Here is a 16399-nt window from a genome sequence, read left to right on the forward strand (position 1 = left end):
AGAGTTTCTCCAATCTCTCTTCTTTTGACAGTTTAAACACCCGTCTGTCTGGGCGCCTCCCGAGACTCCCCACATAAGTGCACTTTGAGTCTCTCTCAGCTGGTCTGCATGTTCCCGCTCTCCCTGTCTCTCCGTACGTATACGCCGTCAATCATCATACGCCTCTAGCTCTCGACTTTTCCGCGCACCTTCAATTGCATCTTACTTCACTGCAACTGCACTAGTCCATCTGCCTTATGTACGTACGTAAGCCCTCATTCATGTGTGTTCTGTTTTATACAGCTGTGTATCCTACTTGTCCGATTTGATTTCCCCCCTGCTGGGCGGATTGACCTGCAGATTTAGCAGAATGCACCCTGCTGTTTGTTTGACTTATTTAACTACAAAATCCCTCTCAGTCAAGCTTCCGAGCAGGTTGAATCTAAACTGACTTCCAGCCTTTGACCTTGAGGCATCAGTAGAGGTTCAAGCTTAGTACAGGATGAGGCTTGCAGGAGGGGGATTTTACAGTCCCCTACTGCCACTTGGTGGAATATGTGAAAATTGCACCCCTCGTCAATGACTGGTAAGCATGTACATTCACCCAAGCAGTACTTTCCTACACTTTTCAGACACTTGTATGAAGTATTTACAGAAACAATATGTTGCTTTATGTGAATGCATGAAAACGTAAAAAAGAAAAAAAAAACAATCTCTGAAAGGGGCCATATTTTTAATGCTTTTAAAATGATTTTTTCTTTGTTATTTTACGCCTTCATTTAATTGATAACACCATGGAGATGACAGTAGTTGGGGACACTGAGGAGGGGAACAACATTCACCTACTTCAGAGTACATTTTGATGAGAGTGATTTTGTCCTTATAAAGATACTGCTGCTTTAAACTAATATAATACTTTTTAATCTTTCTTTCAGCAATGGTGCTGAGCCATTCAGGTCTAATAACATCAACTGTTGATAAAATTTTATTGAAAATTCACAGTTTAATGCTTTCAGTTCAATAAAAAAAAAAATCCGAGCTTATAGTGTGCATTCAAAGCAAATACATTAATTTTTGTGCATTTGATCGGTTAATGTAGGAGCCAATAGGGGTGTTTTTTCGCATTATGTTGGAGTCATTGGTTTATATTATTTTGGGTAATAATACACCACAGGGGGGCAGTAGAATGCTGGTGATGGTTCAAATCACCCTCATCATTGATAGTTGGACACAGGTGTGCATTATTTGTGTGTTTTGAACGTTCAACAAACAATAGTTCTGACCACAAAATACAAAAATGCAAGTCAAATCTTTGATACACATTACAGGTGATATTTGGACAGTTTAATAACAAACCAAAGAAAATTCCACAATTGACAAAAGCAGCAGCAAGACCGAAGAAGTGAACAGCAAGAATGAAAAGTGTATGCGCGTCAAGAACAGTTCGCGATCCAAACAGTGGCTCTTGGTATAAGGCTGATTAAAAGGTAATCCACAGAGTAAGAAATGTTTAGAGCATTGGAATGATAACTCATATTTGTAGTTGTAGTTTTTTTTCTTAGATCCTTCCCTAACCATTCACTTTAGCTGTACCAGTTCATTCAAACATAAGAAAAAATCTGGAGAAATCACTTAACCCTTAAAAAAGCCTCCCTGGTTGTGTATATCCTTTGCCTACCTTTCCCTGCCATTATCAGTTCAATCCTTCCAGCTGAGCCCAAGTGTCTCCGCGATGAAGGAGAAGATGTGCGTGTCTTCCAGTATGGCCTTGGCGGTGGGCTTCCCGGCACCGTGCCCACTGCGGGTGTCCACCCTGACCATCAGAGGCTGTCGCTGCACGGCGCTGCTGCCCACACCGTGCTGTAAGGCCGCACAGTACTTCAAGGTGTGAAGAGGCACCACGCGGTCATCGTGATCCGCTGTCAGAAGCAGGACGGCAGGGTATGGAGGGCCAGAGTATGGTGGCGGAGGCAGGTTATGGAGGGGAGAATACCTGAAGAAAAAAGGTAAGAGATACTGGTTGAAAGGAAAATGTCCATGCATCAAATACTTTTTTCCCCTTGCGTAATGATGCTGTGATAAGAGCATAAGTGCATAAGAATGTGAGTGAAATACACAAGATAGAGGCGAACTTCATTATAACCTTGTTCTCATTGTTGGCAGAGTGGTCTATTTTACTGTAAGCTTGCTGTCACTTTTTACCAGTCACATACCTAATATCGATGGTCCTGATTCTAATTCCAATTAGTATTAAATTAGTTTTACTGAGAAAAGACGGAAATCAAATTGATCAGGGGATGAATAATGAGAATTAAATATTCTTTCAGGTATAATTCAAACTGACAGCAGCTTAATTAGGATGTGAGCATAAGATATCTATAACCTATTCTAATGTGCACATATATTTTAGGTATTTGTAGTGTGTCTGTGCTTTCCGTACTTGATGAGCCACTTGAATTGCTCGGGATCGTCAGAACAGCCGTAGTCTGTGGTCCAGGCATGGCCGATGGTGAATTTGTGGAACTTGAGCATATCCATCACCCCCACCTCCGCCACAGCACAGCCAAACAGGTCTGGACGCTGGTTCACGCATGCCGCTGTGTGTGCATTTTAAATGTAAATTCACAGATTCCATTCACTTACAAATACACACACACTCACACACATACATACATACTTCCCCTTTACTTCACACTATAAGACACAATCACTCCTAAATGGCCGCTTACACACCAGGGAAGTAGGCATTAGATGGGTTTGTGAGAAGCCATATGGCAGCCAGCAGCCATCCTTTGGTTAATGATGTGATTAAGCACTGTTCAATGTGCTGTTTAATAGCTATATTAATTGAAGCTAAGCAGCTATCTACTGTTAGATGAATATGACATTAGCAATAATGCCACAGATAACTACTAGAAAAATTACAAAGGATTGTGATGAATGCAGCTAAGGCTAGCAGTGGACCAGTAATCTTAGCTGGCTCTTTGTCAGCTTTTTTAAACGGTATATGTATTGTTAGTAGCCCCCCTGGGTTAAATTGCATAGGAAATGGGAGCTGAGCTGTTAAAATGGGGGAGAACATGAGGTAAAGCTCCATTACCAGATTTCAGCAATGAAAAATGAAGAGCAGTATTCCCTGACTTGCACAATTTAAACTCCTTTATGAAACACGTAATGCACTGTTGCATCATAGTTTCCAGGGAAGAACGTTAAACCCATTTTCATTTTCTCTCGTTCTCCATATCTGGCTTAATACATTAACACTGCATACACGCACGCGCGCGCGCACACACATACACACACACACACACACACTGACCCACTAGCAGCCCTCCGTTAGAGGCTCCGTTGATAGCGATGCGGCTGGTCGTGGTGTACTGTTCCTGGATCAGATATTCTGCTGCACACTGGAAGTCATCGAAGCAATTCTGCTTGTTCCCCAATGTACCAGCTGCAAACACATATCAAAGCAAAACTTTCATGAAACCTGAATTAGATTCACAGCAAACTATTTTGTTTTCTCTCACGGTCATGTTTTTTTAGGAGTGTGTTTCTTTGACTGTTTGTACCTTTGTGCCAGGTGAGGCCGTACTCTCCGCCCCCTCTGATGTTGGCCACTGCCAGGATCCCTCCCAGGTGTCTCACATACAGCAGGTAAGCAACACTGACCACAGACAAGACACACAGAGGGAACAAAGTGAATCATGAAAAAACTAGGATTTTAGAATAACAACGAAAGTTGATATAGATTCAGCTACCCCTACACTTTGGACCTTTTGTAAGAGGGAAGTGTTCAGCTGTGTCTACTTGATCTTGAGAGTAGTCAATTCGGTTTGAGATTTGGTGAAAAGCAGTTGTACTTACTTGTAGTACGGTTGTATGGAGGCCTCAAAGCCTCCATAGCCATAGAGGAAGACAGGATTAGTCCCATCCTTCTTTAGGCCCTTGGCGTGAACTAAGAACATGGGGATCTTGGTTCCATCTTTACTGGGATAAAACACCTGTACATGTATAAGAAGAAGATATATCAAATCTTTCAACATATCTTTTATCCATATACAGTATATCTGGAAAATGAGCTGTTCACAACATTTACCACTTCCTCGATCACAGTGAATAAGATTCTGTGAAATCTGCGTCATGATTTGAATATGCTGATGTGATAATACAAAAGGAACAAAACTAGAAGATGCGAGGAAATGAAATAACAGTACAAAGAAAGAACAATGGGGAAGTCTGAGCGTGGAGACAGATAGTCTAGAGATAAAGATGACTAGAGGAGACATTACCTGGCTGGTCTGATAGTCTTCTTGCTTGATGCCTTTTACCTCCACCTCCCTGAACACTCGGGGCTCTGGGGTCGTGTCACTCAAATCACAGTGGTAAATGATCCCTGAGCACCACAGAACAAAGGTTAGACACGGGTTATTAGGTCTTTCTTTTCAGTCAGACTTTTAAACATTACATTTTCATTTAAATGAGAAAAATAATTTAATTTAGCGGCATTAAATGGTTCCAGCTTCAATTTTTGTATGATTAATTAAGTCATACATTAATATAAACTGGATTTTTTTGGGGTTTGGACTGTTCAAAGGATTAAACTAAACAGTGTTTTTCAATCTTTTCTAAAATGAAAAAAAAAAAATTACTTTATCAAAAAAACAAAACTCAGTAGATTCAAAAATTGCAACTCTTATCATTTGACTATACTTAAAAATGTCCTCTATGGATTGATAGTTCCTTTTAATATGGAATTAGTCAAATGTATTTATAGTAGTATAGTATATAATTCATTGTACTGACATGAGACAACTTAAACACAATTAATAAAAAAAAATTCAGAATTACCTGGTGAGGTGAAGGAGGTGAACTTGTAGAAGAATTCAGAGTGTTTCTTCTTGCAGCTCAATCCCCCCACTGTGCCAACATCCAGAGGCAGGTCTCGGATCAGTTGGCCTGTAGTCAACTCATACAGCTGCAGTATATCCTTCACGTCATGGAGATAGTTGACCAGCAGGTGGTGCTGGTTCAAGCAGGAGACAGAGCCTGCCCAAGGATAGAAAAAAAGGAAGTGATATGGAACTTGAACATGACAAGGTGTAGCTGTAACACTGTAACCAAGGGAGACGATATTATTGTTGTCTTCATGTTACTACCAATAACAACTTCCTCTCTGCCCATTCTCTATTTAACAAAAAAATATTATGGCTATGGATTGAACATGACTATTGATTACTTCAGTTAATCGAGATGTTACTGTACAGGCAGAGACAAATTAAGTACAGTTGAGGGCAATCGATCCACTTACTTCTTATAAAAATCTTATAAAAGCCAGCAGGGGGCAGTCTGATATACCATTGTGTAATACATGAACATGATGGACTACAGCTAAGCAGATGGCAGTAGCCCTGCAGACTAGGCTTCCTTCTCTTGGTTTCTTTGTTTATTATAGACGGAAACCAAAATTCAATTAATGGCATTTTTCCTTTAAGTGCTGTAAGTGTCAAGCAAAAGACAATTAAGTGTAAACTGATCGGCGACTTTACGGTTTATGCAGGGTTATTATACTCAACAGTCTGATGCCCATAACCACCATCATCATCACTGTGAGTTAGAATAGTGTGAGGACTTGATATTGATGGACATATTACTGAACTAATACTGGACCTATTACAAGGCTATTAAACAAGCTGAGCCCAAGAAAGCCTAATCACAAGAGAGACAATGCACTCTTATCAGTGTAGGCAATGGCCAATTACAGTACAGTCAATGTAATGGCAGCATAAATGTTGCATTATTAAATTATAAATATACTGTATATTTTTTAATAATCTCCCTCTAATAGCAATGGAATCACATGCCGTTAGCATTATGTACTGTAACTATTGACTCCTTACTGTATACTGCATGCAAACAATGGCAATGAGTGTATACTACTTCTATGCTCAGATCTGACCTGTTCAAATGTCATGTGGAGTGGAGAACTAGTTTAAAAAATGTTTTGAAAAACCTTAATTTAAAAACTCAAAAAGTGAAATTGGAGAAAACAAAGGATTAATAACTTAAAGTTTATCATATTTCATTTTTTTTTCTTCAATTTTAACATTTGTGATTTGCCTTAAGATTTGTACTGGTTAGGTCCTTGCGTTTTGCACATCTCAGCAGAAACATGTTCTTATTCACTGCTTTATGTTTTTAAGTGAACACTAGTTACAGTAACCATAACTCGAATGACTCACGACAAAAAAAAATAAAAAGTTTAGACAAAATGCTTATGAGAGAAGTTTCACTTTTTGCGCAGAGTTCCCTTTGACGAAGGTCTACGACCACAGACACAGAAGTTCCCAGTTGTTGTGGTCGGTCTGTCATCGAAACATTAGGAGAGATATTCAGAGAAAAAAGGTGTTTTGCAAGAGTTTAAGGGCCCAATTGTGGAACTACGCATACACGTAGACACCCTTTACGCATTTCTAAAGGTTGATGGAGTTTTCCCACACTCTTTCACAAGCCCACAGCTGTCATGAAAAATAATGGTCTGTTTAATAAATCATGGGCACAAATGTTGTATGCTCTTTCAGGCATAGGAACTGTTTTCTGTAGAGAACTGATACTAGTCATTTACTGAATATTCTATTAAAATTCCCATTTGAGTCTCACCCAGGACATCCTTGTCGTGCTGTGGTATGAGGGTAGTCCAGTGCTGTCTGTCTGGTTTCTGGATGTCTATGTTGATGAGACAGTACCGAGGAGCCTCCAAGTTGGAGTGGAAGGTGAATAAGGTTCCCTCATTGGTGACATAGGAGTACTGGGCGTCAAAGTTGTCAACAAGCTTGACCCATGGGAGCAGGCCTGAAGGAAGAGATAAATACAAATGCATGCATTGCATAATGTCATTTTCAACTCTATCATTGACCATTGCGGGTTTGCGTAAACAAAGCGCTAAGAATTAAAAAAATTAAAATAAAATAACAAAAATAAAAACTCCTGTCCATTTGAATTACAGTTGATCGTAAAAACTAATTATACATTTTGCAATAGGCTTGCACAAGAAAGTGTCACGTTAAAAATCAGAAAACCGGCTGCATTTGCCAGTGAATTTTGAAATCTTAACCGTTGAGTCATTGGCATCAAATCACTCTTATGACAATATGGCATGGTTATGAGTGTAATATGAAGCTTCAGATATTATCTATTGCTGCTTAAGCTGCAAAGTTGGCATGGTTTGTGATGAATACAGGTTCTGTTGATGATATGTTCTATTTATTAGTCATATACCATTGCAGATTGAATATCTTTGGGTGTGGGACTTTTAAACAAACAGAAAGGGACATGGTGGGATATCCTCTTGCAATCTGGGAAGTTGGGATGGGCTTTCATTTCAAAATTGTTTGATATCCTTTAAAATAAATAGATATATGGAATTTATCAAAAAGAAATGGCCATGTTAATGAAAATGAACATGATCAAGGCTTAAACAATATCCTTTTAAAAGTTCTGTCGATTAAATATTTTTCCATGGACTTTTCCTTTATTCTTCAATTGATGCTGTCAACTACCAAAACAACCACCAATTTAGATCACTGAAAAACAATTTTACAGCAAATTAGGATCGATTAAATAGATCAAGTAAAAAAAAAAAAAAAAAAGGCAAAGGAGACCTAAGGTTTTATACTGCACCTGTAGTTCTAATTTAAAAAATAAATCAAAATATTAACTAATCTGTAAAAAATATGTGAAGTGCTTAAAACTCGATGGGAGTTACAGATACAGACCTGTGATGACATTGGCTAGCTGCTGAAGGTCGCAGTACCACAGTTGGTTGACAGGCTCACAGCCTTCGCTAATGGAAAGAACAACATATCTGCCATCATCTGATATCTACAAAGAAGAAGGAATGAAGATTGGTACAAAATGAAGCAACAAAAAAAAGAGAAAGAGAAAGGCACGTGAATTAAACTTGCTCACATCTTCTATTGATGGGTGCGACATATCGATCCTAACCAACCAGCTTGGTCACCATTTCTTTTAAATTAAAAAATAGATTGACAGATATTTTTTGTAATATAGATTTAAAGTTATAGTGTGTAACTTCTGTTTCCCCCATGAGGAATTCTGAGTAATTACAACAACACTGTCGGCGCATCCATTTGAGCTAAGCTTTGGTGATTGTTCATGAATTTTATACTTTTTTTTTTTTGGGAGCTACTTGGGATTTGGGCCAGTGTCGGAGTTTGACACCCGTTTGTGAATGCTGCCATACTGAGAAATACAGCGAGAATTTTGTGGAGCTGTTACACTTAGAAGTTACACACTATAGCTTTAAATGACCTTCTATAAAGCTTTCGGTGACCTTGATTGCACATAGGTGAGTGACTTAGTAACTCAAGATTACTACGGACTTACGGTTGCTGAACTGTTCCACTTTGGATGTTCGGGGAACTCGGCAACCAGAATGTCATCTGACTGTTTGGTGCCGATGGCGTGGTAGTAGAGCTTCTGATTGATGTTGGAGGTGGTCTCGGTGCCTTCAGTGTAATACAGAGGGGTTAGGGCTTTTGATATACAGTTGTAATAATCTTTGCATGTTTCTTCAAGGCCAGTGCATTTGTGTGTGTGTTTGGGTGACTCTTCCTAACCATCGGTTTTGCCCTCCTGAGGCGGGTAGCGGTTGTAAAAGACCCCCTTGCCATCGTGAGTCCAGGCCAAGCAGCTGAATTTCACCCTCTCCAGGACATCGGGCAGCTTGGTGAGGTCATCGGCCTTCATGAAATGCACCGTAACCCAGTCAGAACCACTGCTGCTCAACCCGTACGCAAAATATTCACACTCCTCTGACAGACGGCCCACTGGATAGAGAGAGAGAGAGAGAGAGAGAGAGAGAGAGAGAGAGAGAGAGAGAGAGAGAGAGAGAGAGAGAGAGAGAGAGAGAGAGAGAGAGAGAGAGAGAGAGAGAGAGAGAGAGAGAGAGAGAGAGAGAGAGAGAGAGAGAGAGAGAGAGAGAGAGAGAGAGAGAGAGAGAGAGAGAGAGAGAGAGAGAGAGAGAGAGAGAGAGAGAGAGAGAGAAATACAAGTGTAGTGGTTTTAGATCAGGAGGAAACACAATTGTACACTGTTTTTATTTATGTCCCTACTATGTCTGGTGACGTGTGTGTGCAGTATGTGCTGTGCGGCTTGGCTCACTATTCAGTGCCACGGTACCATCTTCAGACAGTGTATTGGGGTCAAAGAATACGGTGGCAGGTCCATCCAGAGAGTCCTGCACATAGAGCACACTCTGGTTCTGCAGGCCTTTGTTGTGAAAGTAGAAATACCTGGAAACATAAACAGGAAGTGACATGACTACAAGCATTGGTTGGTTGTTTTTTGTACTTTTATTTTACTTCAGATTCAAGTTCTGAAGTGTAGCTTTTTTTATGTCCATGCAGTGCCTTTTCTTATAAAGGTGTAGTCAGTGTTTCTGGAGAATGATTGTTGTCAAAATCAGTGATTATCTCTTCAAGATCCGCTACCTGTCCATACTGTGTGTGCGCGCTGAAAAAAGAAATCTGGTGTTAATACACAGCCTATGCTCTGTAAAGTGGTATGTAAACAAAAGGGCATGTAAACAAAGAAGGCTCATCGTAGCTAGCGACATGCCTGTTGGAGTTTACAGAGCTAAGGCAGTGTATTAAAACTGGATATTTTTTCAGCGCGCACACAGTACGTAGCGGATGGAGAGGAGATATTCACTGATCTAGAAAAAAATAAGTGATTTTGACAACAAGCTTTCTCCAGAACCATTGACTCCACCTTTACATTTCAAGTAATAATACCTCTCCCCTCTCTTGAACGGGCAGCTGTATTTGGGATAGTCGTAGAGCTCAGTGAGACGCTGGTGGAACTGAGGCCGGACAGCACACTGCTCCAGGTACGGCATTGTCACTTTGTTCTGCTCCTCAACAAAGGCCTGAGATACAGAGGGAAGAAGAGAAGAAGAATACATTTGAAGAGATGTTTTTTTAGTAAAGACACAGCTTCAGCGCCCTGCGGGAGCTAACACATACCTTTGTTTCTGTACTTTCGGTATCTTCTAGCCACGTGTAGGGATCGCAGATCTTACTTCCATGGTAGTCATCCACCTTTGCAAAAACAAACATACGGTACAAGTTAAACAGGTGTCTTTGGTGTTCAAATAAGATAAATCTCTTGCTCAATACCGTGGTTTACACTACACAACTTTCTTGGAAATGAAGAGCATTCTGTGCTTCCCAACTGTCAAATAAGTCATCAATATTTAGCTGGTTTGGAAGCACTGGAATAACCGGTGGTACTTTGTTACAGGCATCTATACGATGTTCTAGTTCTTGTTTCCAGTAATCCAGTAATATAAAATCATTTTCCAGTACTTATCTATTAACCTAATAATATGTTTTGAAAAATATTAGGCCTAGAAATTAAACATCAGGTTTGTATAATAACTTACTAAAAGTCTTGGTATGCGTACTTTTTTTTCCATTTAGACATCAAAGTGCAACCAACTGACCACTTCGCTGTTGGCTTGTGGTGAAAGATGTGAATGACATACCAAAGCCGGGACATTTTCTTTGTTATAATAACAAGAGCTAAAGGACACTTCCTGAGAAGCATTACATTATCATTTCTGAGAATTTCACCTGCATCATCTCAAAAGATCAGAGAGAAAGCAGGTATGCACTACTTGTTTTGCTCAAGTTGAGACTGTCAGATGTGTTGATTAATCTTGATAGTTAATCCTGCATGCATTCAAAACCAAAGGATACGTTACATTATATATTATTAACCTTTTGCTCAGAAGGTTTTTCCTGCATGTTCCCCCCACTGGAAGACAAACTCTTGAATATTTTCACACAAACAAGTGTTTTTTTTTGTGTTTTTTTAATCGTATGCTAAGTAAATTAGCATTAAAGCATACATGCTGCAAGCATTTATAGCACTAGCAGTTACCAGTGTATTGACAGTAAAGTGTGAAGTTTTTTGTAGGCTACATGTATAAGGCTACTGCTGTCTGCCATTATCCTGCATTTTAATTATTTCAAAATATAAGAATGACAGTGAATGCAATGAAATGCACTCTTAGAAAATGTTGTTATTTATCAGATTGGATTTTACTTTTATAAATCTAACATGGAAATTAGATCTTTATTTTCCTTCCAGCAAAACCATTATTGGCTGGTTGTTCACTAGTGCGCCTCGTTTGCCTTCATTCTGTCATGGAATCTATCGAGGTGATCGATGCATGTTTGTCATGTTCAAAACGGAGTGGGTCAGTGTTTGTGACGATGTAGGCTACTTCACTCTCCTCTACTAGACACCCTTTGTGTGACATGTTTTCCTTACTGCCAGATGAAATATGTGTTTAGGGGTGTGTGGTTGTGCTGGGTCGAGATAAGAAGGATGTCATGAAGTTAGACAGAAATGTAATTCATTCCCGCATAGTCCTGCTACACCAGTGGTCATAATGAAACCTAAACGCATGTTAACTGCAACACACACGTCTCAATGAATCACAACTCGGGACAGTGACCAAACTGAATGGGCGTTCGGGACATGTTGTTCCACGCGGACACTGTTTCGTGCACGTGCAACACATTTAGAAAAAGCTAACGCTACTTATTCACATGGCGAGAGTTTCCCTTGAATCACTTTTACAACTCGTCTCAAAGTTTTGTTTTTGTTTCTTCGTTCACTCGCCATTGCCTTTCTACCCCTCCACCCCATATGACTCTTCTTTCTCTTCCTGCTCTAGCTTTTTTTCTGCTTGTGTGCATGCGCCAGAGTTTAACACTGAATGACAGACAGACAGAAAGCACTTGGCAGGGCTTCTTTTACACTGACCTTACTCTCCTCTCTTCGCGTAGCCGGATACTTAAACGCCATGACGAGGTTTCCTACCCTTTTTAAAATATTAGTATTATTGTTCTGAACTTAGAGCGTCCCGAACGAATTAATAGGGCATGGAAATGAAAGTGAAAGCATGTCATACACACTTCAGACAAACCGCCAGGGCTCGTTCTAAGCCATAGATAGTCACTTCCTTATTGGATGCTGGTAAAAATCGCTGAGGTTGGGGCTGGTTCTAAACAGGAAATTATGCGTCACCCTCCAGCAGGGCAAGTCATGAAACAGGCACGCGCTGCCAAGAAACCTACTTGTGCTCGCGGGCAATTTGTAAGTATGATAATTTTAATATGGCAACCGTCAAAATCCAAATTTAATTTTTTTATTTTGAGAAATTAGTGTAAATGCAAAATTCATATAAAATGTTGCCTCTACCTAAAATAACATACTGTAAAATGAAGCCTCATTCAGCAACAACAACAACAAAAGACACTGTTAAACAGTTTAGCAAAAAATTATTGTAAGCCTGAAAGTAAAAAGAAAGAGTAGGCCTATGTAATGTGCATGTAAGCACTGGGGCAGGAGAGTGTTCAGACCTGACGAAGTAGTCCTATGAGCTTTGGGGGAAATTGTGCATTAATACAGTCCATAGCTGATACTAAGCTAACTAATTAAAACTGCAGGTTTTTGGAGATGGGGCATATACACCAACTCTTTGCTTCTGTTTGGATTAAAATGAGATGACATATTAGGCCTACCATTCTCATCATAGAACCAAATTGCCCTACTTAAACTGAAAAGTAGATCCTCCCTATATTTGAGAAGCTGGTTGTTGAAAATGTTTAACGATTTTTCTTGACATTTGACCTCAAAGAAATAACAAAAACAAAATAATTGATTATTTTGAGTAGTTTCATTGATTTCGGTTTCAAAGCTTTCTCAAAAATGCATTTCCAATTATTCCTTTGGTAAACACACCAGCATGTAGCCTATGTTTTCCGTTTAGTTTCAACCCGTGACTACAACGTATAGGGTGACTAAAAATAATCAGCTGACAACCATATTAATAACCTGACAGTTTACGTTTGGTCATCTGACAAAAATAACGGGCTACATGTGGAAACCAGACCTGCGTTGTATAATTTGCAATCCAACAGGAATCTCGACACATAAACATCATCATAATACACAATGTTTTCTAGTGTTGGGGAACATAGACAAAGCCATAAAAGCAAGATCCGGTATCAAGTTATTAAAAAAAATCATTCTGTCACTTTATCACACCACAATATCACACCACTAATCCCCAATTCCATTGAAAGGTTCTGTATTTCCAAAGTTTTGCTTCACTTATTCTTTGAGCGACAGGCTGTTTTGTTCAGCATGTCAACAGCTATGCAATGCTAGCATTTCATAACATTATGGTGCACAAAGCAATGTCACTCATTCTCATTTTAGTGAGAATGAGTGAGCTGTGACATTTTTGGAGGTTGAACAACATGTTGAGACAATGTGCACCTTGGCTTAACGCCTGTAAGACGGAAGGATGGGGACAGCAACATAGAGAGAGGGAAAGAACAAAAACAGAGTTTCAGACGTGTAATCTGTCTAATCCATAAAGCTGTGAAAACGACTGGGGTGAAAAGAGGGGTGGGCCGGGGGGCGAGTGGGGGGACAGGGAGTTAGAAAGACGGCTAATTTCAAACTAATTTAGCTAAGGTGATTAAGTGAGACTGCCTTGATGAGAAAATAAGCTGTTGGAAGGCCCCTAACCCTTTTCCAGTGTATTTACCTCTCTGTCTCATTGGTTGTGTGTAGATAATGATGTGATTGTGACAGACAAGAATACGAGTGGCATTAATATAGTTTATGCACTGACAAAGATGACAGTATTTCTTTAGTACAAAGTAAAAAACTAAGAAAAACAAAACAATGATCACAATACATCTACAAAAATAGGTTCTTATAAAAAGCAAGATGTTGGGCAATACAAGAGTTAGACCTAGATCTAGTTTAAAATCCTGACATTTCAACGATATATTTAGTAGAGTTGCAACACTTATTTTAGCCACAACTTATTCATGTTATGAGATATGATCAACCTGCTATTGTATCTTATCTATTTCTGAACTTCTGACATTGTTTAAAGTAGCTGCGAGGAACTTTTAGTTTTGGTTGATGCTATGGTCAAAAGCAGTAGTGTTCTTACGACACCATATGCTGGCGGCGCGTGCATTTGTTAAGGAAGCAAGTGAAAGAGAGACCGCAGGATGCATCACGGTGTATATGTAACTGTTTCATATTGATACCGGTTAGTTAGTTAGTTAGTTAGTTAAATCTTTATTGTCCACGGTGTGGAGATTCGTCTTCGGTCTCATACTACGCTCTCATATACGTATTATGATGACAATAGTGAAGCAAAGTCAAATTTGATGTATTATCGTTCGGCAAACACAGGATGTTCAGGTCTGCCTGACGTTTATCATTTTGTCTTAGCTCCCTCGAAATTTGACCCAAGCAAAGGCGTTAATAAAAACCAAATAAAAATAAGCTTGTTTTCGCTGATGGTATTGTTTGCTCTTACTGGTCATTTATAATCAACAGAGTAAAATTTAGACACATACACATTTAAAAGTTACCTGAGGAGATTTAAAGAATACTTTGTCTCACCCTTACACTGTAAATGCAAAAAAGGAAATCTGAAAGTTGTCAAATGTGATTTTATCGAACTTCGTAGAGAAGGAACCTTCTCTGAATTGCAGAAGCGATAATTAGACAACACTCGGTGCCAAAGTAGCCAATTTAACCCTCATGATGAATCATAGCTTTGGTGATCACCTAACAACTGTATGGCAACAAGTGCTTTAATTGGAGTTTAAGTCTGCAGAGTATCCCTAATCTTTGGGGCCATTGAGGGATGAAAGTGGACCAGGCCAAGCCAAAGGCAGATGGGGCTGCTATGGAGGCAGACAGCCCTGAGCCTTTTCGCTGAGCCCTGTAGCGGACCCGACTATGGCTGGCTGGGCCCCATCGGCTGCATGGCTTTGGCCCGGGCCATGCGGGGCGGCGTGCTGTGCAGATGGGCCCCTAATTGGCTGGAGAGAGCCAGGTAGTTTGCCAATCTGCCAAAACAAGAACGATCAGATTAGCCATGTCAGATTACAACGGAGCACAGTCAGACGGTGTCATCTGACTGCCATGCCTCGAGTCCAGACTCACCCACTGAGAGAGGGAGACGCGGGGGAGGCAGGGAGGGGCTGGGCTGTTGATGTTGTGATAAGGGGAAAAAGGATGGTGATGACTACAGTGCGTTGATAGAGATGTGTACATTTGAAGGGTCCATTAAATACAAACAAAGTATGACTGTGGGAATTCATATAAAGAATATTTGATATCCTCTGGTTACAACATCTTGAAATACTGAGTCAAGAATACACACATCTGCATATTGCAAATTAAAGAATAAAAAAGTCCCTCGAGGTAAACACACTTACGCACTTACACGCATGGGCACACACACACACACACGTGCACGCACACACAGAAATACAAACACACGCACACACAAGTGAACAACATTATTCACCGGCTGCCCCGCTCCTCAGCAGATGGTGCAGAGTGCAGCCACTGAAACAGATAATCCTTTATTGTTCTGAATATTTTGATTATTGTGCAGTTTGTCATTTCACAATTGTATACAAATCACCTCCTAACCTAACCTAACCTAACCTTAGCCTGATCCTGCTCTGAGGCTAATATCTTTTAGCTCAAGTCCCAAAGCCGTATTGTAATATAACTGAGAGTGCCATTCCATAAGCTTCTCATTTTAGAGATTTATCATGTACAGATTTGTTTTATTTAGAGAGCATCACAAGAGGCTTGGGGGAGATTTAAAGGATGTGTTTACTGTTGCTGGCTTGCAATGCTGCTTTCAAGTTGGCATTAATCCACAGACGCACACAATGTTTATATTTTTTTTCCCATTTCCATACTGTAAACTATATCATCCTTCACCTCAAGCAGCGCTGCCATTCAACTTTTTATCAAATTTTGCTCTAAAAACACTTGATTATGTAAGCATGATTTGAGTTATGAATAACGATTCAAATTCTAATCAGCATAATATCAGTTATTCAGAAACTGTCTCTCAAACTGATATGCCCCACCCTGTATTTATTTTTAATTAAACCCATAAGCAGTGCAGCCCGACCCTAAATGAGTGACAATCGATAACAAAACCAAGGCGGTATAGTCAAGACCTGATGCCAAATATTGATCTGTGGTTAATGTTTTTGTTCTGCGCTACGCATCGCGCCCCAGGGACAATAAAAGACCAGTGAGATTAAGACAATTAGGGGGGTTGACTGTTATCCAAAAGACGAGAAGAAGAAGGAGAAGAAGATTAAATGAGGAGATTTAGGTCAAAGTGGTGATGTCCAGGAAGGAGGGGCACAGAAAGGGAGGAGGGCAAAGCAAAGGTGGGAGGAGGAGGAGGAGGTGGAGGAGGAGGAGGGAGGATTGGGATCAGAGAAACTGATCACTGTTTAGCCTATGTGAGGTTGTG

The 16399-nt window shown here is 40.0% G+C and overlaps 1 protein-coding gene across 1 annotated transcript; it reads right to left on the reverse strand.

Moving 5' to 3' along the window:
• Positions 1 to 764: 764 nt before the first annotated feature.
• On the reverse strand, positions 765 to 12008 carry LOC307263707 (prolyl endopeptidase). Its single transcript, XM_080044928.1, has 15 exons — positions 11833 to 12008; positions 10023 to 10097; positions 9792 to 9925; positions 9160 to 9290; positions 8616 to 8825; positions 8383 to 8504; positions 7752 to 7857; positions 6637 to 6828; positions 4828 to 5025; positions 4269 to 4372; positions 3844 to 3980; positions 3549 to 3643; positions 3299 to 3430; positions 2420 to 2576; positions 765 to 1972 (listed from the first exon to the last, which is right to left on the reverse strand). Exons 1-15 carry the CDS (start codon positions 11872 to 11874, stop codon positions 1678 to 1680), a joined length of 2130 nt encoding a protein of 709 aa, XP_079901054.1. The 5' UTR covers positions 11875 to 12008; the 3' UTR covers positions 765 to 1677.
• Between the last annotated feature and the right edge of the window lie 4391 nt (positions 12009 to 16399).

The sequence above is a fragment of the Ammodytes marinus genome, assembly GCF_949987685.1.
Source record: "Ammodytes marinus genome assembly, chromosome: 17".
Classification (NCBI taxonomy): Eukaryota; Metazoa; Chordata; class Actinopteri; order Uranoscopiformes; family Ammodytidae; genus Ammodytes; species Ammodytes marinus.